The sequence below is a fragment of the Papilio machaon genome, chromosome 4 (assembly GCF_912999745.1).
Source record: "Papilio machaon chromosome 4, ilPapMach1.1, whole genome shotgun sequence".
NCBI classification, from domain to species: Eukaryota; Metazoa; Arthropoda; class Insecta; order Lepidoptera; family Papilionidae; genus Papilio; species Papilio machaon.
In genome coordinates, this window is record NC_059989.1 from 2,370,570 (window position 1) to 2,394,147 (window position 23,578).

Consider the following 23,578-nt stretch of genomic DNA (forward strand, 5'->3'; position numbering starts at 1 on the left):
TTGTCACGTCAACTGTCTTGAGGAATAATCCCAAAACTTTTTTTTTTAATTTATACACTCGTGTCCTTTTCTGTGCCTTTAATAATGACGAATGCATAACAAACATATTTACATTTGCTCATAATAAAAAAATTCTTTTAAATGTGAAAATGGTTTGAAGTTAAAGTCCCGTTGTAATCGGTCTAGCTTTTTCGGAGATTATACGATATAAACGCACACTTGCGGACAGACAATCAATGAGACAGACAATAATTAAAAAAAAAAATGGATTTTATTTACAAACAATGCAAAAACATAATGTTCACGAAATATGAATATTTTTTTTTTTTTACATTATAAAGACACTCCAATTTTATTCATTTTATCGATAGATTAAGGTTTATTTTATTTAATTCTCGTTGAATTTTAAGATAATGCAATTCATTCACAGTAGGGTCTTCCCAATTAAACGAGCGTAAATATTGTAAGCGAACGCCTCATATTTTAACGGAACGACAGACACGACATGTGCGGTGTCAGGTATTTAATATATGAAGGGATTCCCTAATGCTAAATCTTTTACAGAATTATGATTCACATCTAACTCCATTGAAATTCAATTGGTTCTTACAAAGCATAATAAAGAGGATTGTCCTTTGCATTCATTCTAAACAGTACAATGGTATGAAAGTTCTAGGTAAATAAAAGAGAAATGAATTTGCTTGTACCGGTCATCAGCAAAAATGCATCAAAATCTGGACGTAGATAACAACGAAATTCGTTACCTTGTCACCTTCACCTTGATACCTCAATTAGTCTCTTGACCTTGACTGGATCTTGATGTATTTTTAGGAGACTTAACGTACCGGCCAATTGAATGAATTGATATACAAGTATACAGTGTACATTGCTACTTTGTTCAGTAATTCTGTGAGATACAACCATACATAAGAAGTAATCTATGAAACACATATTTATAATATACGTTGAAGTTATTGGCTGTTCTTTATTATTATTTAAGAACCGGCTCTGAGGCAAATTTCGTAGACAAGATCTAATTCAATAAATATTAAAAATAAAACATAAAACAGATCATCGGTAAATATTTTGATGTTTCTTGTTTCATTTACAACCGAAATAAACATCTATTGGAGTCTTAGTATTATTTAAATTATAGAAATGTGGATTTGCCATCACTGTTACCTTGATCAGGGGTGTTCAAGTCCGGTTCGTTGTCTCACTGATTGCGTGACGTGTTGATTGTTTTTTTTTTCACGGGCAATGTGTCTCAACCGCGGCCCGGTTGCCGAGACAACCGCGTAGTCTCAGTTCAACTCCGGACATACCAGCGTTTACATATATATTATGCTGCATCTATTGTTACCTTCAGTACGCAGCGCATTGATTTCAGTGGTCGTGTTTCGAACTGTGCTTTGAACAATTCGCGAAATGTTTAAATATTGTTGTTTGAAAGACGAAAACGATAGTACCGGTAAAATGGATCATTTGAATGGTCAATACGATCCGCCTACTTGTCCTTTCCGAAGTGATAGAGTTGACAACCAAAGAAATGGGAAGGCAAATTTGCGCATCAAAGTGCCTATGCCGTTGAAGTTAAAGAATCATTTAGTTTCGGAAGAAAATTTTGATACTCTACATTCACGTTTGGATGAAGTTTCGAATTTTGTGAGTATTTATTTATTGTTAATTAGTGACGTGAAATTTCGTGGACGGCGGAAGGTCTCTGTTCTGTTTCTTTTTTTTTATTGTATTGTTTTAAAAATAAAATATATTTATAAAATAATATCTAATAAAAAAAAGCTTTATTTCCCTTAAAACAAAATATTATGTGACTAAAACGCTATTAACAAACTATTACATTATACTATTTACTACCATTATATCATTTTCTATATAAGAAAATAGGCAAAGGAAAAGTAATAGACTTGAAATGAAATGTATAAAATATAGGTATCAACTACATTCACGACCAGTTCATAAAAAATAAACAATTGCAGATAACAAAATAAGGAAAGAAGAAGAATATGAAAATACGCTTATTTTACTTGATTAAATATTGATTGTGTTCGAGAGAAAAGTATATCGACTATTTAATATTATATTATTTTAAGAAAAAAATCCAAAGTTTAAGTCATTTTACATTCAGTTCATTTCTTGTTTTGTAATATATCAAATGTAAACAATGTAAATGTATGTAAATCGTTATTGGAGCCATAAATTTTAGTAATCAACTTGTGGTTAATAGAAATCCAAAAGTTTTTGTCAAGGCACAGGTTACGTTTCTGTTACATCCGAGTTCCGAGCTATTCTTAACTCTGAAAGTCGTCCATCTAACGTTGTTTCTCCGACTATATCAAAAACTCCAGAAATAAATTCCATCATGTTGTTAAAAACTATAATTATCAAAAACTAAAACTATCATAAAGTTTAGTTTAAAACAACAATTTGAAATAAATATTCAAAATCAAGTTTTGTAAAATTTTTGCTGTGTTAGTAGCTTTTCAGAAAACTATTAACTTTTTATATCAATGTCGGAAAACTAATTAATAAAGCACTAATCTAAAAACAGAAAATTTACGTTTCTGTAAAATTTTATTGAAAAACCCCTAAATGTAAAAGGTATTTTTTTATGTAATTCTATTGTGGTGCCAGTCATTTGCAACTAAAAACTGGCAGTGTCACGAATTAGCCGCCTCGTCCGGGAAGTTGATACTTTTGTACAGAACCATACCGTAAAAAGCAATTTTACGCTTCTGCAAGGAAATTGGTGTTAAATTCCAATTAAATGTCACGATCTATCTTGAACAAGGAAATGAAATGTTGATTTATAGATAAATACTTTTGCTACGGCATTTAATAACATGAAATGTGCGCAAAGGTTCATATAAAATTATGACAGAAAACTATAAAGTTTCCCTTACGTTAATGTGTTATAACTTGCCGTTCCTTTAAAATAATATTGTAATTTCATTAAACCGACTTTAGTTTCTTTGACTCATAACATAAAATAAAGATAGAGTTGGGAGATAATTAATTAAAAATACTCATATAAAAGTATCATCATGACATCACTGAGCATCATACCAATTTCATACTAAACAATACCCCACAAAATATGTCGACATTTCATAATAACAGTGTACAAAGCAATGTACCAACATTTGTACTAGTCTTTATATTAAGATATGACTCATACTGGTATTAAATAACTTGCTTTCACGTCTTTAATGATCTAAAATTGATCAATGTATTTTTTGTGCCTTTGACTGTACCAGCAAACGTGGCGTTAAAATGTTTACAATTTACACCTAGTCGCACTACCGCTGAGTCTGGCGTAACATTACAAAACCGACTTTACACGCTGACAGATTTCAAATCGGTTCAACAGTTTCCAAGATTTGGAAAACAAATAAACATCACCTGGTTTTATGATCAGAGATAAAATTAGATTCAGATGTGGCGTTTAAAATAAATGGACTAATAGCTGTATCTTTTTTATTCTTTTCAAGTATTTTTTATGCTGGTAAAAATCATACTTAAAATACTTTATAGTTAGAAATCTTGTTCTATTGTATACTTTAATTTACATTCTATAAAGACTATTTCTATTTAAACAGATGGAAGAATAACAAAGGAAATGTGGATCTGAATTTATGACAAAGATATGTTGTAAAACTCATTACAGATTTTTTTTGTTTTATTAAAATCATGCCATAAATATAGCCATGTATGAGTCATGAGACAAATTTATCCGTAGGTGTTATCATCTTATGATTTCAAAGTATCAATTAAAATGTCAGAGCGCGATGTAGCGTCATTTAGATTTAAGACCTGTTGAACACAATGGAGGTTATAAGTTAATCGACAAAGATTGAAAGAGGCAGTTATTGTCCTACACACAGTACAATTTATTTAGTATTACCAGGATATGAGTAGGTAAATTCACCCGATTGTATAAGATATTTTTACTCTAGATGGTAACTACCTAGAAAGTGGGAATAATATAAACTCGTCATCTCAGTCGCTGCGCGAAAGAAACTATAATATTTCGTCTTATTTCTTGGTACTATGGAAAAACGTTTACTTCATGGGTTTTTAATTAACACCATTGGTCGTAAACGGTTGAAGAAAATATTCTATAACCTATTTTATATTATGTTGTTTGTCTCTTTGGTAATTTACGTCAAAAATTTATCGTAAGACAAATCAAAGGAAGCTTACGGGTTCATCCAGACTGTGGTCTACATCTCTAACAAATTTAATCGAGATTCTTCTAACAAACATATGTACATCTATCCAATCCTCAATCCAAACATTCCTATTTATAATATTACTAACTTTTGCCCGTGATTCCGTCTTCGCGTAATTAAAAAAAAAACTAAATAATAGCCTATGTGTTCTTTCAGACTATTTCTGTGCAAAATTTCATCAAGATCAGCCTTTCCGAAGATACCTTAAAACAAACATTCATCTATCTAAACATTCGCATTTATAATATTAGTAAGAATTAAGATTTTTTCGAAAGAACACTACGTACTTAGGATTATATCTTTCAATGGATTAATGTTGAAATATTTTATAGTTCTCATGACCTTACACCATATGATAAACGACAAGCTATGGGAATCTGTACGTGTACTGCAATTTTAATACTCATAAACATATGGCAGCAATCTGTTCTGTATTTACATTACCTAGATCTAGTGTCAGAAGTTATTAAGTTGTACAATATACGTCGTCATATTGTGAATCGTAAACAGTACGAAAAAAAACTTCTTGATCATCTGTTTTACGATTTGTTAACTGCGCATCGCTAATTTTAGAATATAGTTTGTATTAAAAAAATCTAAACAAACTAACTTCATTTCTAATTTTTTGTTCGGAGTTATGTTAGCGTATTTTGTAGAGTCTTAAAACAATTTCATATCAAACAGAAAATCAGAATCAACGTTATAATTCTCATCTAGTTTTTTTAGTCGTAATAAATTTTGAAGACGCGACGCACCTATTTTTCAACATAAAAATTGCAAACGCGTCCAAATTGCAAACAAATTGGTCATATTGCATGTCTTTCTTGAATTCGCTAAAAACAATACAATGTGTTTTCGGAATAACCCATTGTATTGTTTAGTTTTGTATGCGGCGGATCTCTAGAGGAAAATTTTTTCTTAATATTTTTTATTCGATTTTAAACATTGTTCAAAAAGTCTATATATATTGTTCGCATCCAGTCCTTTCATAAAATAGTCTAAGGTTAGCTTAATAAACTTCGTAATATTCTTGTAATACTGAAGTATATAACCAGTGTCTCAAAATAGATATTATTTTTAAATCTATTCCCTAGTATTAGTAAGAAGATTTATATTGACTATCATATTTCATTGCAGACTTAAGATAAGACTTTGTTAACTTAATGCGATGACGCAAAAATTGCCGATGAGAGCAAAATAAATTTCTTATATGTAATTATATTTTTAAACAAAAACTGTAACTGTAATTTATTTTCAAATTAAGAACAAACTTAAGTTTAACAACAATGGGTAAATTTTAACAAATTCAATTGCCCCAAAAATATTTGCACATTTAATTATGGTCAGTTTTAAAATTGCCGAGATTTATACATTGACTATAACTATCCTTGTTAAAGGAAGCGCTAATAATACGAAATGCATGCGTGGGTATAACAATGTTGTTATAAATTGGATGGAAGATATTAAATCTTAAGTACTAGTCTTCTTAATAGATGTGATTCATAGCCTTAATATTCCAAGCTTATGTAACGTGTTGTGTAATTAATAATCAGTCAAAGCTACATTATCGATGTGTGTTAATATTGAACTTGAAATTACTTTCATATCTTTCAAGATTGATGATATTTTAATGAACTGTCTTAGTAGACCGCCATTCAAAGATCTAATATTCCGATACATCTACAACTATCTATCATAGTTTTAATTCAATGATTACACAATATTATGTCCTCTGTATACCTATAAAACTATATTTTCATAAATATACATCTATCCAAACTTCATATGACTATTGTGTTTTAGATTTGGGGTATTTCTTTTAGTAAATTCTGTTTATCATTAACTAGCTTTTACCCGCGACTCCGTCCGCGCGGAAAAAAAAATAGAAAACGGGGTAAAAATTATCCTATGTCCTTTTCCTGGTTCTAAGCTACCTGCCCACCAATTTTCAGTCAAATCGATTCAGCCGTTCTTGAGTTATAAATAGTGTAACTAACACGACTTTCTTTTTAGCCGACTTCAAAAAGAAGGAGGTTATCAATTCGACTGTATTTTTTTTTTTTTTTTTTTTTTTTATGTGTGTTACCGCGAAACTCGGCCCCTGGTGGTCCGATTTTGATAAAAATTATTTTAATCGAAAGGAAGTGCTTGCAGGTGGGTCCCATTTTTTTGTTTTTTTTTTTAAATAACTAGAAGACTAGTAGATTTTGAATATAGCTTCAAAATTTGTTGCGGAAATTAGGGACATTTTTGCTTTCAGCGCTTACGTAGGCTAAACTATAGGACCTACATAAAAATGATGTATGGCGAATTGTAGCTCTTTAAATGTGCTAAATAAAAGTCCGCGATAGCATATATCTATCTTTTATAGTTTTCTCACAATAACCATTTTTTTCTTTAGAAACATTAATTAAATTCATGCCCTATTTCCGACGCTATTATTCAAGTTCAGTATTAACCCTTATGTAAATAAATATGTTCATTATCAAGAGAATTTAATGTAGATTATATTTGCAATTGAAACTATATCATTCTGTCTAATAGTTTAGGAGATATCGTAAGAATAAAATTACGCGGAAACGAAAAATGCTACATCGCGTTACAATGAATAGCACAAATTTGCTTTCTGGGCTTACGTAGGTCAAACTATATGACCTACATTAAAATGATGTATCGAGTAATTATAGATCCTTAAATTTGCTAAATAAAAGTCTCAGGTGGCATATATCTATCATCTATGGATGTCTCACAAAAACCATGTTATTATGAACAAACTTCGATTAAATTGCACACGAAAAACAGCGTCGTAAGCTTACGGCGCTATTATATTATATTCGATATGAATCCTTATCCAAATAAATATGTTTGATGGCTAGAGTATTAAATGCAGATTACATTAGCCTTTAAACTATGTAATTCTGATCAATAGTTTGGAAGATATTAAATTATTAAAAACTACGCGCATTCGAAAAATGCTACTGCGGCGCGCGGCTGGACAAAATTAAAGGCACGCTACGATGTATTAGTTCGTTAATTTTCAATTTGTATACCGATTTTGATAATTATTTCATTGTTTAAAGGATAAGTGGTTATCTGGTGTATTCTAAATTAGTTTTTGAATTGAAGTACACACATATTAAATAGGAAAGTCCTTTTCTTTATTTGTCTTATTTATGTTCTTATACGTATTAAGGAAATTTGTAATTAAACTTCAAATTCACTAAAAATTGAGAAATAAAACAAACATTTTAAGAAAAAAAAATAGCCGACTTCAAAACAAAAAAAACTATCTCAAACAAAATGCGCTCAAAAGTAACTTAAAAAAAACAATTTCAAACAAAATGCACTCAAAAGTAACGTAAAAAAACAATTTCAAACAAAATGCACTCAAAAGTAACGTAAAAAAACAATTTCAAACAAAATTCACTCAAAAGTAACATAAAAAAACAATTTCAAACAAAATGCATTCAAAAGTACCATAAAAAACAATCTCAAACAAAATACACTGAAAAGAAACAAAATAATGTCATGAAAACTTCTTTCTTTCTTTCTTCTCTCTTTCAAAAACCCTCTAAACTCTAAAGAAAGTTCTCTTCTTTCTTGTAACATGTCTATATTGTATAATTATTGTTATTTTGGAGTCGGTTTCGGCCTAAGTAGGGACATAAACGTAAGTATGTCTAATACATCTTAAATATAAAATGTCACCTATTTACTTCGGCCGACACCGACTGCGAAATAACAATAATTATACAATATAGACATGTTACAAGAAAGAAGAGAACTTTCTTTAGAGTTTAGAGGGTTTTTGAAAGAGAGAAGAAAGAAAGAAAGAAGTTTTCATGACATTATTTTGTTTCTTTTCAGTGTATTTTGTTTGAGATTGTTTTTTATGGTACTTTTGAATGCATTTTGTTTGAAATTGTTTTTTTATGTTACTTTTGAGTGAATTTTGTTTGAAATTGTTTTTTTACGTTACTTTTGAGTGCATTTTGTTTGAAATTGTTTTTTTACGTTACTTTTGAGTGCATTTTGTTTGAAATTGTTTTTTTTATATATATATAGATCCATAGTTAGGGAACGTACCCATACTACGTGACCCGTTTAGGGGGGGGGGGGGGCGGAGTCTTTAAAATACTACGGTCAGTCACGGGAAGGGGGGGGGTGGTTCAGCTTTTTGTCACGTAGTCGATTTTAATGAGAGAAATCTCGTATTTTTCGACCTATATTCGAATATAGCGCGGTGTTTAGCGCTTTGTAAACTCACAGTTGGTGCATGGTGGTGCAGTGGACAACCTGTCTCGCGTGCGACCTCTGCGGATACTATCCAAGAGGCTACAAGAAGTTTTATGTGTTTTGGAAGTCGTCTTTATTGCAGTCTTATGCAATAAAGACGAGTATGAGTCAAATTATTTTTTTTTTAATTTTTGCCTGTGAAATGATTAAAAATCATAATTATGAATTACTACGTGAAAACTAAAGGGGGAGGGGGGGGGGGTCTTGGCATATACTACGAATGGTCACCGAGGGGAGGGAGGGGTCGAAAAATCTTAAAAAATAGGTCACGTAGTATGGGTATGTTCCCTTACATTGTTCGAAATAATATTGAATTACTATGTATAACAATAGTGTTTTGTTGAGTCACAAAGTTCCCACTTGGTGTTACGAAAAGACCGCGTGTCGAGCGTGGGAACAATGCCCATGAGTGGACCGCGCTAATTTAATAACAAAGCTCCTTTTGTAGAGTTCGTTAAATAATAACGAGCAAGTTTCCCCAACATCTTTTTAGTGGTTTATTAATTTATTAGCCTACATAGCATGAAACTAGGGACACAGAATTTATAAATGTAAACTCGAACATTTCAAAAAAAACGATCACCAGTGTTTGGCAAAACTTGACTGACGAAGAAAAACTATGAAATTAGAAACAATTTTGTAGAACATACTCTTGTCAAAGACGACAAGGTAGCAAAACTATGTAACATTGTCTGACGCTAAGAATACCTGTAGTATTAAAATATTAAGATAAGACATCTATTAGCAGTTGATAAACTACCGTTGTTCAAAGGATATGCCGTGATGTAATTGCACAAGTCAATATAATTATAATTTATGAATATTGAAATGACTGACCAATGTTCCACGTCTTTGTATGGAATGCAGATTATATAATTTATAATTTATAACAAACAATGTAATACCTTTTTACATTTTCCCTTATAAGAATAAAAAACATTGTCCATTTTAGTTACCAATTTATATTCCGCTTTGTTTTGACGAATATTCTCGACTTTACAGCTTCGTCGTGCAAAAGTGAGAACAAAGAAAATGCTTCTTAGAACAAGAAATATTAGGTAATTCTTATCAGATTAGTATGACGAAATGATCGGTGCTGTGAGACGAATGCGAGCGCGTGACAAGTCACATTGAGGCGGATGCGGGGAATCCCCGCTTAACGTGTAATTAGATGTCTGTAGCCTCGGGAGATACAAAGTAACGGTTTGTGTGATAGCAATCGAACGTCAAATATACCGAGAGGCTTATTTAAAGTTGTGCGTTAATAATACACATAGAATAGAATCAGAAATGCCTGAAACAGAAGTAGTACCTAAGTAATAGTAATTTAAATGACGAACATCTTGGTCTTTTAATAATTAGGTTTAATTCTGATAATTGTAAACATTTAAAAAAACTTAGTATTTTGAAGCCTTAACGCTTAACGCCGTGATCGAACAAAACATTTAACATACGCATCAATTAATTGTTACCGCGGAGTTGAAAAGCAAACTGAATATCATAAATCTGAAGCCGTGAAAATACATCCAAAGTGTATCTTGAAATCATTGAATTTATATCTGACTTGCCAGTTTAGTTAAATGCATTCGATATTTTTTAACCTTTAATATGATTCGTTCTCGAACGACGTTACCGGTTTTACGTTGTTTACGATGTTTATATTTTTCCTATTAACAAGTTTATGGTCTTTTTCGTACTTATAATCACATCAACAAACAGATTTGTACTTGTTCTTGGCTTTTAAAAAATAAAGAAAAACAAAGTCTTTGGTTTACTCATGCCAGGGGAGAACGAGAGGGCGGCATTGCGCAGCCCAAAAAAAAAATAGAACAGCCATGTTTGCTAACGTTATTCCATCTCGATAAAACTCCACGCTATATAATAGTGAGGTTTATGCTAGTAACGAAGTGTAATGCATATTTGCTCTAACTGAAGTACCGCGTCCGGAGGCGCCAGTACCTAGTAACATAATTTATATTGTAAGTTTCCTTGTACGGTATTACATGCATGTCAATCAAAAGACTTCCATTCATTAACAGTTACAACTACATTTTTCTAAGTAGTATTTGATAATTGTAAAGTTGTTTGGACTACTGTATATAGAAATACTATCCGTTGCCCGCGACTCCGTACGCGCGGAATTAAAAAAGAAACTTATTTAGTAGTTTATGTGTTCTTCTAAACTATGTTCTACATTTATTACAAATTTCAGCGAATTCCCTTAAGCCGTTCTGGAGATACCTTCTAACAAACATACATCCATCTCATCCATTCAAACTTTCGCATTATAATAATGTTAAGATAACTGTTAGAAGAACTAGCTGTTCCCGCAACTTGGTCCGCACGGAATAGTATCTTTAGCATTTTGTAATGACGACATTAAGAATCAGAATTGATCTCTCTTTCATGTTGTTATTTTTTTTTTTATAGGATAAATGAGCAAACGTGTATCGGCCCGCCTAAAGTAAAAATTAAATTTAATTTACTTTACGCCCTTGAGGGTAAAACTCTTACAAACTTTGAATGTCATATCGAATCAAAAGCCCAAAAAAAATTGTTACAAGCTTAGCTTTAAAATTAACGACACTTTCAAAAAACTTTTCAGCCCCTTTTTAACCCTTTTTTCGCTTTACAAAGTAGCCTATTTCCTTTCTAAGGATGTGGACTATCTGTGAGCCAAATTTTATTTAAACCACTTCAGTAGTTTTAGCGGGAAACCGCGACAAATAGACACAGACATAGTTACTCTCGCATTTATAATATTAGTAAGGATTTACTACTAATGCTAGTCAAGGCCTTATTTTAATTAAACATTTATAACCAAAGTCGCTGTCAAAGAACATAAAGTGCAACATTAAAATTAAGTTTTCTGTAATAAATTGAATAATTTATTATTTTTTTAACTACATGACACCATCATTAACATAATTAACATTTTTATAGTTCGATTTGAATTCAAGTATTTTTATATATTAAAAGCTATAAAAAGTTAACGGATGTAATGTTTGTATGATAAAGCTGGTACACAACGATACACTTCGATTTCCCCATGTCAGATAATTCTGGTCCGTCCATTGATCGTGTTGCCATAATGATGTCATGTTTTTATATCTTATCTGTGGGATCATTTGTGTAACCAATAGCGTAATTGATGTATACAGAGCTTTATTATTACAGATTAGTATCGTTGTACTTACGGACAGTGCTTTCTATTGTAAACGATGATAACGAATTTTCTAGAAACGATGTTACGATAAATGACATGTATAGAATACGTTATACGTACGTAATATTAAAAAGTATAGATAATTTATTTAATATTTTATAAGTAAACAAAGATATCAGTGTACGGACGTAATTTTGCCTCTTAATTAACTACAATACCTCGACAGACATGACAAGTTGTTACAAATTGAAGGTTGGAACTAACGGGATTTTACGCAAACTAAGAATGGACATACCAACAAAAACAATGTTGTTTGTTTGGTTTTATCAAAAATATTTCGTTCAATAAAAGATTGACTACATTTATTGTCATTTAAAAACCCAATATTTTTTACCCACAAACTAAATAGAACAAAAAAATAAGATTACATTTTTATTGGAATCAAATCAATCGAACGTCGTTACAATTGCGCAAGCAGTGCCCTGGTGTATATTTTTTACACCCTTGTGATTATTACTCGACTTTGTGTGAACTATACCATAAAGTATGCATGTATGAAGAGTGAAGTTGGGAACATCTACAATAAAATGTCGTCATTATTTATTTATCGATCAACGATCGCAGGCACAACAGGTTTTTGCAACTAGTTATATCTAGTACATTTATACTTGAGAATTTATTTAGTACGACTATTTTCTATAATGTAAGTAGAATATTTTTTCCTACTATTATGTCTAATTGCACATAGCTTCTGAGAAGCAATTAATTGCATATCGCCTTTCAAATATCTGTCAAGACAGTACTTTGAATTATATATTTCTTTGTACATATAATTGCAGATAGACAACAAAATATTTCAAAAGATTATATTTAACAATTATGGCTTCAATAACCTTAGCTAATTTTTATGGATTTATTGAACTGTGCATAAAGTTCATTTTTTACCTTTACAGAAATTAAAGTTTAAATGTTGGTAAAGAAGCCTAACAATAATTGGACTAAAATTCCATTCTCATTCTTTTGTTTTTTAAACATCGTTGTTAATATTAATTGTTGACATTTATAGCAACATCAATCACAATTAAAAGTCGATGACGCAGTTATGATAAGGGAACAATTTGTAATTGCAAATGGCCTCATGCCTGATTAAGGGCCGCCAACGCAATAGCTGGCCGTACGCCACGGACCGCTTCGGCGTACGGCCGGGTACTTTTTTTAGCGGCTACTGCAAATTGCAATCTGTGTATGGCGAACATCAACTATTCATTGCCCTACGCTGGCCGCTCGAAAGTACCGAGCGCAGTCGGTACCGGGTGCTTCAACCAGTTCGTGTATGACGGCTCCAGAGAACATTAGCCAGCAATCATTTGTTCTGAGTGATATCAAATCCGGAATCAACTTTATTGTGTATATCGAAATTATTATATTCCATTTAACAGTTACAATGATGTAGCGATGGTAATGACGAACATAATAGGCAATGTTCAACGCGCATGACCATAACGTCGCAGCGGCTGAGTAATTAAGCATCGTACCACCCAACATCAGTATTCAAATAAGCACATAACATGCGTAATATGTTGACAATCGGTAAACCGTATTATATGTATGCCATGCAAATAGTTTATTTGAATAAAAATTTTATCTATCTACCATAACTAGGCATGTTATGTTATGTACCTTGACGTCCATAAATACACCTACTTCATTATACATTCCATCTTCTTATATACATAGATTACATAATTTAAAAAATATATTAAAAATCATAAAGTACTTTATTTATTTTTAATAGTGAAATTAGTTTTTAATGTAAGATTTTTTTACGTATACATAACAAATGATATTTTCTTTCAGAACACAAAATGCACGGAAAAGCTATGTCAAACAAGCATAATGGATATACCAAACAGAGGCGATACTCCGAGATCACCTGAGGAAATATTTAAAGAAGCACAGACATTTTTAAAAGAATATTTCGCATCTATACGCAGGTATATTTTATTACACGAAAACATAGTTCCTAGACTCCATATGCCCAGTACAGTTGTTTCTGACGAGATTTCAGTCAAATTATGTAGTTATGTTGTTATTAAGAGCAAATAATTAAAATCTGACATAGTTCGAGTCCTTCGGTACATTATCTTGTGTAACAAAATATTGTACCTTAGGAATCTACCTTGGCGACCAATACACATAAGAAGTGAAGGCATTTAAGACTAAAAATCAATACCAATTTGAAACTGAGCGATTCCTTTAGAAATTCCTGAAATTGCTTTCTAAACGGGATTACTAACTGAGCTGCTTTGTTAAAACGAAATTGTAATTTAAGAAGTTGAACTTGATTTTGCATTCATTTTAAATTAAATTTAACGAGCATCTCGACCGCTAAATCCATCATTATTCTGGGAAAAGGGGAACTTTTAAAATAACACAATATTGAAAGACAGTTATATTTCAAATCAAGTCGAACAAAAATGATATTTTCTCATAAATCACTAACTAGCTTTTACCCGCGACTCCGTCCGTGCGGAATAAAAAATAGAAAACGGGGTAAAAATTATTCTATGTCCGTTTCCTGGTTCTAAGCTACCTGCCCACCAATTTTCAGTCAAATCGATTCAGCCGTTCTTGAGTTATAAATAGTGTAACTAACACGACTTTCTTTTATATATATAGATATAGATTTATTTATTTTCCGTATGACTGTCATATCAAAGTTTGTTTATAGAGAAAATTCAGAAGCACATGTGGCAAGACTAAAAGAAATCGAAGCAGAGCTGGCGTGCAGAGGCACATACAATTTGAAAACCCCAGAACTAGTGTTCGGAGCAAAGTTAGCGTGGCGCAATGCTACACGGTGCATTGGACGGATACAGTGGAAGAAATTACAGGTAACTAACTCATAATAATAGTAGATTTTATTAAAAATAAATTTTCCTTCACACTATACGTATTAGAAGCTAAGAAACTTCAAGATTAAGTGTTTTACGTTTTAAGAAGTTATGTTGGTTATGGTGTCTTCTTTAAGAGTGCTATTAGCAATAAAAGTTACCAATGAAAGACATTGTTAAGATTAAATTTACATATGAGTAAAAAAAATACAGGAAACTAAGTAAATAATTCGGAATTGAAAACTACATTATTAGTCTAATGAGAAATTAAAAAATAATGGAAACACTCCAATGAACAAAAACTGTTACATTCACCCCGACGTTGTTGCTAATTCCGCATTTAAACTTTTAATTAGGGTTCTTAATGGCTTAAATGTGTAACTTGAAAAGTATGTTGTTTTGTTAACCAAATTACTTTTTGAATGCTTCTGAAAATAGCGGGGGAAATGCTCTTTGTAAATATTTAATTGTGAGAATGTAACGGTAATTAGTAGTTTTAAAATAAAGTAGATGAGTCGTGGTCTGTAAAATGAAATTGTGTTTGTTTAAAACTGTATTGATAAAGCCTTTTTATTATCTAACTAATTAAGAAGTTCATGTATTTTGTTTTCTACAACTTTCTGTTACTTTATTTACTTCTAGTAGTACTGAAACTAAAGGAAAATTGAAATTGACGGCGTATATTGCAATACCTTACATTCTAATAAAAAATAAGCCAGAGATCACAAATTGTCTTTGATCGTAAAAACCGGTATCTATTCTCATCTTACTTGAGATATAAATGAAAACAATTCTAAAAGGAAATATATTTCGACAGATATTCGACTGCAGGGAGGTAACGACTGCCAGCGGAATGTTCGAAGCTCTCTGTAATCATATCAAATACGCTACGAATAAAGGAAATATAAGGTAAAGTTTCACTAACCGTTTACCCGCAGCCAGTCTTTTGAACCGTTAAATTCATATAAACCAAAAACGAGTTACGGAAAGTTACAGAAAATAACCTCTAATAAAAATACACCATATAAATTACCCTTTCTTGTGTAAAGCAGCTAAGCGGAAGAAAAAATTTGCATCAATATTGAATCTGACATCAATCAGGCAATCTACAAGCTATCTATATACTAACAGAAAAATCAAATGTGCCTTAGCCTTATACTCTTATGTATTTCAAACAAAAATTACATATAACTTTTAGAAACTAACCAGACGAGATTACCTACATTAAAATTAATGGAACAAACCAAAGGTTTTTTCTTTAACGGAAAAATTAGGAGATATCATTTAAAAAAAAGGAGTATTCCTAATCGGAAAGATTTTCTACGTTTTCTTAAATTTCAGGTCAGCTATAACCATATTTCCCCAGCGAACGGACGGTAAACACGATTACAGAATATGGAATCCGCAGCTCATCAGTTATGCTGGCTACATAGAGGAAGACGGCTCAGTGTTGGGAGACCCCGCTCGCGTCGAGTTCACGGACGTATGTTCTCTAGATAAAAAAAAAAAAAACTTAAAACCCAATCTTGAGCGTTGAGTTATTCTGAAATCTGATAAATACGGTCATTTTTTATTCGTCTAAAGTGAGCGGCATGATAATACCACTAGCCAAACATTAATGGCAATAAGAGACCATAAATAGAGAATTTGCAATACAATTTCTCGGGAGTTCTTTTGTTTTAAATGTAACTATTTTGTTTTTGGGCTTCTTTTGTTTTTCTTGGCATCCGGACATTCCAAAACTAAATTTCCGACTAATTATGGACTTTTAAATTTCATGTGCATGTGAAATATAACAATGCATGTTATAATGTAAATGAAATTAAAGTGATGCTCTATTACAAAATACCACAGACGAACTATTGTGCTGACAGATCCGGTTGGACTTTACAATAGCGTATAAAAACTTCTCAGAACAAAATTTAATTCGTTTCCTTGTAAATTTAGCCGTTTAGTTGTCACGCGTTAAAAAGGATATAGTACTTTTTTCATTTTATGTCCATCTTATAATGGCCACATTATCCGCGCTATCAAATTAGCATAAAAACCTCTACTCATATAGATCGTCTGGTTATGTTTCAAAACAATTTCTGTTAATTGAATCTTGACAATATTACTTATTTTTTTAGGTGTGCATGAAACTGGGATGGAATCCGCCGCGCACCGCGTGGGATATACTACCATTGGTGGTTTCAGCCGATGGCAAAGACCCAGAGTTCTTTGACATACCACGGGAGATCATCATGGAAGTGCAAATGGAGCATCCAAGGTAAGAAAAGAAATATAATTTAACAATACTATTGATATGCTGTTCAGTTCGGAAATTTCAGTAGTCGGTTTTCGTCAGTAAGCAGTTTTAATTTGAAAAATATTGGCAATTTATAAACAGTGTTAACAATCTATCTGTGACAACAATTTTAGTACCGGATAGAAATGACAACTGATTTATACTGAACTAGCAGTTGCCCGCGACTTTGTTCGCGGGGTATCAAAAAATCTAGTAATAAATATAAACGATGTCACATCAGGTCAGGGGATAGTGTAGCTCCCAACAGTGAAAGAATTTTTCAAATCTCTTCAATAGCTCGGAGCCTATTCAATGCAAACAAACAAACAAACAATCAAATCTTTCCTCTTTATAATATTAGTATAGACGAGCATTCGGTCTAACAAACGTTGTAACAATAGTTAGAGACAACGACCACAACTCTAAACTGTACACTAACGATTTGATTAAGGACTTGTGTAGTCCTTTTCCACAAGTTTTAATAATGTCACTACAAAATAGCTAACTGTGACCATTAAACAATGTTACTATTGTACTTTCGTACGTGAAAGTAGTAAGAGAAAATTAATTCTATCTGTTTTGTTTTCTAAAAGTATTCGAATTTATAATTTGACATTTACAAATTGAAGAGATATTTTGATGAAATTAAATGGAGAACGGAATATAATTTTAGAGGTATTACAACACTTATGATGTCATCAGAATTACTGTCCTTTTTTTCTGTTCTTATATTCTTGGTCTCGGTTTACTCATATCATGAATTCTCTAAAAGCAAAGCTTTGTAAATATGATAAAGCAAATGTTGCATAACAATATATTCATATTTGCCTATAGATACGAGTGGTTCAAAGAGCTCGGGTTACGTTGGTACGCGCTACCGGCTGTTTCAAACATGCGGTTGGACTGCGGTGGCTTGGAGTTTACTGGCACAGCTTTCAATGGCTGGTATATGGGAACAGAGATTGGATGTCGCAACTTCTGTGATTCTAATCGACTTAATATCATCGAAGTAAGTGTTTTAATATATTTAGTAAAAGTTGGCAGACGAGCAAGCTACCACCTGATTTTTCCTAAAATAGGGATGCGAAGTGCAACAAACGAAACGTGCAGAAGCGCTGCCATACTTTTATAGACAGCTGAGGAGTTGTACAGAAAGAGAATAGTTCCTCTAATTCTAAACGTACTGGCCTTCGCCAACTTTACAATAATGCTGTAGCACGCTTTATCTTACTCGCTTAAGTTAACTTGTAGGATATTGCTAATCTTGTATGTTACTTATGTTTAAATATATTTACAGGCTGTAGCAATAAAATTAGGTCTCGATACAAACTCGTACGTTTCACTATGGAAGGACCAAGCGCTAGTCGAAGTGAATATAGCGGTTCTTCACAGTTTCCACCGCGACAATGTATCCATTGTCGACCACCACTCGGCCTCCGAGCAATTTATCAAACATTTGGACAATGAAAATAAAAGCAGGTTAGATAATAATTTGAATCAGAAAATATTGATTGCTACTCGTAATAATTTGTATTAAGAACAAAGATTACATACTGTTTTTGAAGAAGAATATCAAATATATGTTGATTACAATGGGAAATTAGAAGAGTTTTTTATTTTATTTAATAACAATGACTGTTTTTTTCACAGAGGCGGATGTCCGGCGGATTGGATATGGATTGTGCCACCGATGTCAACCTCGTTAACGTCCGTGTTCCATCAAGAAATGGCTTTGTATTATATGAGACCCTCGTACGACTATCAGGTTACTATATTTTTAAAGTATAGTTTTGTTCGAAAATTTGTCTGGTTTGTAATCATTCTGATCGTTAAGTTAAATTATAAGTTATCTACAGCAAATTAATGTGTACAGGAACCCGCATGGAAGACACACCAATGGTCTAAGTTAGAAAATAACGGGAACGGACACAGAAAGTTTCACTTCAAGCAAATCGCGAGAGCAGTTAAGTTCACTTCGAAACTGTTCGGGCAGGCGCTCTCGAAGCGTATTAAAGCAACTATCTTGTACGGAACCGAAACTGGCAAGTCTGAACAATACGCTAAAGAACTCGGCATTATATTTGGGCATGCATTTAACGCACAGGTATATGACAATTTTAATATTAAGATTTTTACATAGAAATAGATTATGAAGTAGAAGCTTAGTTACTGATGATGCTGAAATAAAAAAAAAAATATATTTAATCTAAAAATTAAGTCAAAAAATATAAATAAAGAAAAGTTCATATATATTTCGTCATTTGTTTGTAGGTACATTGTATGTCTGAGTACGATATGTTCTCAATAGAACACGAAACCCTCGTGTTGATCGTAACTTCCACCTTTGGCAACGGAGAACCTCCTGCGAATGGCGTTGTAAGTACCTTTTATTACCTTTAATATACGAATTCTCTCGTTTAGTCGAATATTTACGAAACTAAACAAAGTTTGCGTGTATTTATTTTGATACTAAAAAAAAAAAAATAGGATTTCAAATTTTATACAATTAAATTACAGGAATTTGCGGAACATCTTTTCCAAATGCTATGCAATGAAAAGAAAAACCAGGAAGACCAAGTAGGGGATGTTGCAGGGTAAATAGATTTTTAGTTATTTAATGTTTTAGCGTAGTTTTATTGGAAGTTTTTAAAAAACACAATATTTTTTCCAGGAACAATAAAATACCAACACCGAAAGCACTTATGAGAACAAATAGTATAATGACTCCAACAAATGAATACAAGAAACAATTATCACGTTTAGAATCAAATAAAAGTAAGTAACCACATCTTTTCTGGCATAAATACGATAATGTTTACAAAAAGTTGTCGAAACAAGGCGTTAACACACGTTTTCGATAAATCTGTTAATTTAATTTGCACTTTTCATTTCAATTAGCCGAGTTATTGATTACAAGGTCTTGGTAATTCTAACGGAGATATTTAACGTATAATAAGTAACATTTCCGATGAAAATATTTCTTGCATTTAAGTATGTATTTTATGTGTGAAATAATAGACACATACCGTGGATTTCGGAGACCAAAATCTCCGTTTTAAACATATTGTTTTCTCTATTTTGTGTTTTACATAGAGATTTTTGTCTGAGAAACCTACGTTAAGCTAAACATTATGTTCACAGGTAGTGTAGCAGGTACATCATCAATAGAAAACATTGGGCCGCTTAGTAACATTTGTTACGCAGTTTTCGCACTCGGGTCCAGCGCGTACCCAAAGTTCTGTAATTTCGGAAAGACGGTAGACAAAGTTCTTGAAGACTTAGGAGGGGAAAGACTACTTGATTTAGCTTGTGGTGACGAAATGTACGGACAAGAACAGCAGTTTCGTAACTGGTCTTCAAATATATTCCAAGTAAGTGTGTTGTATTCTAACATAATATTGTCCTTGAAGCCGATTGAGTCGTTAACTAGTAGGATTAGATAACAATATGTAGAAGACTTAAAGGATTTCACTTAATAAGCCGCATTGTAGCTTAACGATATATTACTGACTTTATTGCAAAGTATATTATTGTGAAGTGTATTTACAAAGTTGTTTATTTTCAGGTCGCTTGCGAAACATTCTGTTTGGATGAAAATGAAATGGTAAGAGACGGTAAGAAGGCTCTAGGTATGATGCCGCTGACTGAACAAACAGTAAGATTTGACAAACCCAACAAAGTTTTGCCAATAAAATCTGCCCTCGAAGCAGGCTTTAGAAAACAATTATTGACGTGCGTGGTGAAAGAAAACAAGCATTTGGGAGACTACACCGCCGATCGTGCTACCATTTTTGTAGACATGGAATCAAATGTAAGGAATAAGATCACTCAATTCTTATTTACTTCACTTTTACTTGAAAGCATACAGTATTAAGCAATGCAAAGATTATTTCTAGGATGAATTGAACTACGAACCAGGAGATCACGTTGGAATTCTTGCCTGCAACCGTAAGGAGATTGTAGATGTCGTTTTAGGAAGATTAAAAGACATCAATGATTATGACAAACCAGTTCAGTTACAACTTTTAAAAGAGACATTTACAGTGTCAGGTAAAATAAATATATTTGTGGTTTACTAAGAGCTCAGGGATCTTTTGATACAATAAAATTTCTTAAATAAAACTTTTCTACTATAGGTGCAGTGAAAACTTGGGAGAACCACGAACGTTTACCGGCTGTATCAGTGCGAGATATTTTCACAAGGTTTCTGGACATCACAACACCACCTTCTACGAAAGTCCTAAAATATTTAGCAAATGCATGCAGTGAAAAGAAAGAAATCGATTTTCTCAATGAATTAATAGAGGTACGAATCCCTTATGACAAGCTATATTTTATTTATGAAAATGAAGATGAAAAAGTTAAAAAATGGTTTTCTGTTCTTTCAGGATTCAAATAAATATGATGACTGGAGACACCACTATTATCCTAATTTAGCAGAAGTACTAGACTTGTTACCATCGTGTAAACCACAAGCGTCATTGCTAACAGTATTGTTACCTCATTTACAACCAAGATTTTATTCCATATCGTCTTCTCCGTTAGCACATCCACAAAGAATCCACATAACAGTAGCTGTTGTCGTCTACAAGACAGAAGGTAAGATTATATCGATGGTAAAATTTTACTCGTCTGATGTTAATAAGACTAGTTTTGTTAATTATGAGTTGAAAACTAATGAATCCATTACTATATACAGGAGGCAATGGATCGACACACTATGGTGTTTGTTCCACTTATCTACAGAATCGAAAACCAGGCGATGAACTGATAGTTTTCTTAAGACGGTAAGTTTCTTGTAGGATATTTAGAGCTTTCTGTGCAAGATAGACAAAACTAGAAATACTAATCATTTTACAGAATTAGTTCTTGAAATCAAAATCCTGTATAAAATTATGTTGATGAACTCCATTATATTTTAAACATTAAAAAACTTCTTTCAGAGCGCCAAACTTCCATATGCCACAAGACATATCAGCACCACTCATTCTTGTTGGACCAGGTTCAGGGATTGCTCCATTCAGAGGGTTCTGGCATCACAGAAGTTGTCAGATTAAAGATTCCCTATCCAATAACGTTGGTCCGGTTTGGTTGTTCTTTGGCTGTCGATACAAAACTATGGACTTATATAGAGAAGAAAAGGAGGAAGCTTTGGCTCGCGGCGTACTTAGTAAGGCAATGGTTGCACTTTCTCGAGAGGAAGGTGTTAGTAAGGTTAGATTTTGACTAGCTTAAATGAATTAAGTTAACATAAATACTAATTCGCATGTTAAAAAACATTTTGACGGATTTAGTAATAATTTTATTAATAATATAATTCTTAAACAACTACTACTCCTTGTCTCTTGTATTCGCCTTAAGAGGAATGTTTTTGTTAACAGAAACACGTTCAAGCACTAATCGAGGATGAAGGTGCGAATGTCGCAAGATTGCTTTTAGAAGAAAGGGGTCACTTCTACGTGTGTGGTGACTGTAAGATGGCGGAAGAAGTAAAACAAAAACTAAAAGAAATTATTAGCGTTAATGCTAATATGACACCAGATGAGGCTGAAAATTTCATTTTAGATTTAATGGTTAGTAAATTCACGAATCTATTTCTACCACAATTTTTTTTTCTTAAATTATTAAATTGACCAATTGGTGCAAAGATATTACTGAACCTTCATTAAGGGTTTTTAACAAAATAAATATAATTTAGATTTTTAAAAATCATTCTACTCGAAACCATTCGTCTGTGTTTTCATAAATCTCTGGTAGAATAGAGTATGAATTAATACTATTATTTTTTGCTACAGGATGAAAACAGATACCACGAGGATATCTTTGGTATTACACTGCGTACGGCCGTGGTACATAGCGCATCACGAGAATCCGCAAAACGGACGCGACTTGAATCCATGACCAATTGTACACCATAATTTTTATATTGCAAAAAACTATATTTATTGTGAAATTATAGTATTATAGGGCAGTAATTTCTGCTTTGAATAAAGTATTTTACGCTTTAAATAGTTAAGTTTATTAATATCCAGTGTTGAATATTCTTTTTAAAGGCATAATGTTGCCATCCCAAGTTACTTTGACCTATTACGTTCTTTACAAATGTGAAACCGCCTTTTGCATGATTTAAATAGGTAATGCACGCAATACGCTTTCTCGACGATACTTATGTAAGATAGTATGTTATTGAATTAAAACATTAAATAGATTCATTTTTAGAATGCAGTCACAATAATTGAGACCCAAAAGTAGGAATAAAATTATTATGTTTGAAATCACGTTAAAAACATGTCGCTGTAAATTATTGTGTTTTTGGTAACTGTAAAATGTACATCGTTTGTTTGCAGTAATGTTTGCTTTTGGTAGAATATTTAGTTTGTCATTTTAACGTGGATTTTCGTAAATCAGAAATTTGCAGCAGAAATTAATTACGTTGAATAATATTCATTAATTGATTGGACTAAAATAATGTGTGTATTAAGAAATAACTTTGTGAGTTATAAATAAAATAAATTATTTACTTATTCACTTACTTTAATATAATGTATATTATTTTTATAAACTGAAGCTTATTAATTTTTGTATTCATGTTAACTATAGTATACATAAGTTTTCCAATAAGGCTTTAACTGTTAAGATAAGTTAATTTAAGATCAACGAGTGTATTTACTTAATCTATGTAATA

General features: G+C 32.1%; 1 protein-coding gene across 1 annotated transcript; it reads left to right on the forward strand.

Annotated features, from left to right (window-relative positions):
- Positions 1 to 1,305: 1,305 nt before the first annotated feature.
- Positions 1,306 to 23,316, forward strand: LOC106718546 (nitric oxide synthase). The gene is made up of 22 exons (XM_014512663.2): positions 1,306 to 1,665; positions 13,570 to 13,706; positions 14,444 to 14,606; positions 15,424 to 15,515; positions 15,948 to 16,089; positions 16,736 to 16,875; positions 17,728 to 17,902; positions 18,191 to 18,372; positions 18,544 to 18,658; positions 18,767 to 18,997; positions 19,165 to 19,269; positions 19,411 to 19,487; positions 19,565 to 19,668; positions 20,035 to 20,264; positions 20,459 to 20,704; positions 20,790 to 20,943; positions 21,030 to 21,199; positions 21,282 to 21,492; positions 21,593 to 21,680; positions 21,837 to 22,107; positions 22,275 to 22,466; positions 22,689 to 23,316. The coding sequence occupies exons 1-22, from the start codon at positions 1,429 to 1,431 to the stop codon at positions 22,809 to 22,811; spliced, it is 3,585 nt and encodes a 1,194-aa protein (XP_014368149.2). The 5' UTR covers positions 1,306 to 1,428; the 3' UTR covers positions 22,812 to 23,316.
- The last annotated feature ends 262 nt before the right edge of the window (positions 23,317 to 23,578 follow it).

Excerpts from the sequence above, each read along its gene's own strand:
- LOC106718546 (XM_014512663.2), top strand. The coding sequence starts at position 1,429 with ATGTTTAAATATTGTTGTTTGAAAGACGAAAACGATAGTACCGGTAAA. Across the intron at positions 17,903-18,190 it reads ATCGACTTAATATCATCGAA|GCTGTAGCAATAAAATTAGG; the intron begins GTAAGTGTTTTA and ends ATATATTTACAG. Across the intron at positions 20,265-20,458 it reads GGTCTTCAAATATATTCCAA|GTCGCTTGCGAAACATTCTG; the intron begins GTAAGTGTGTTG and ends GTTTATTTTCAG.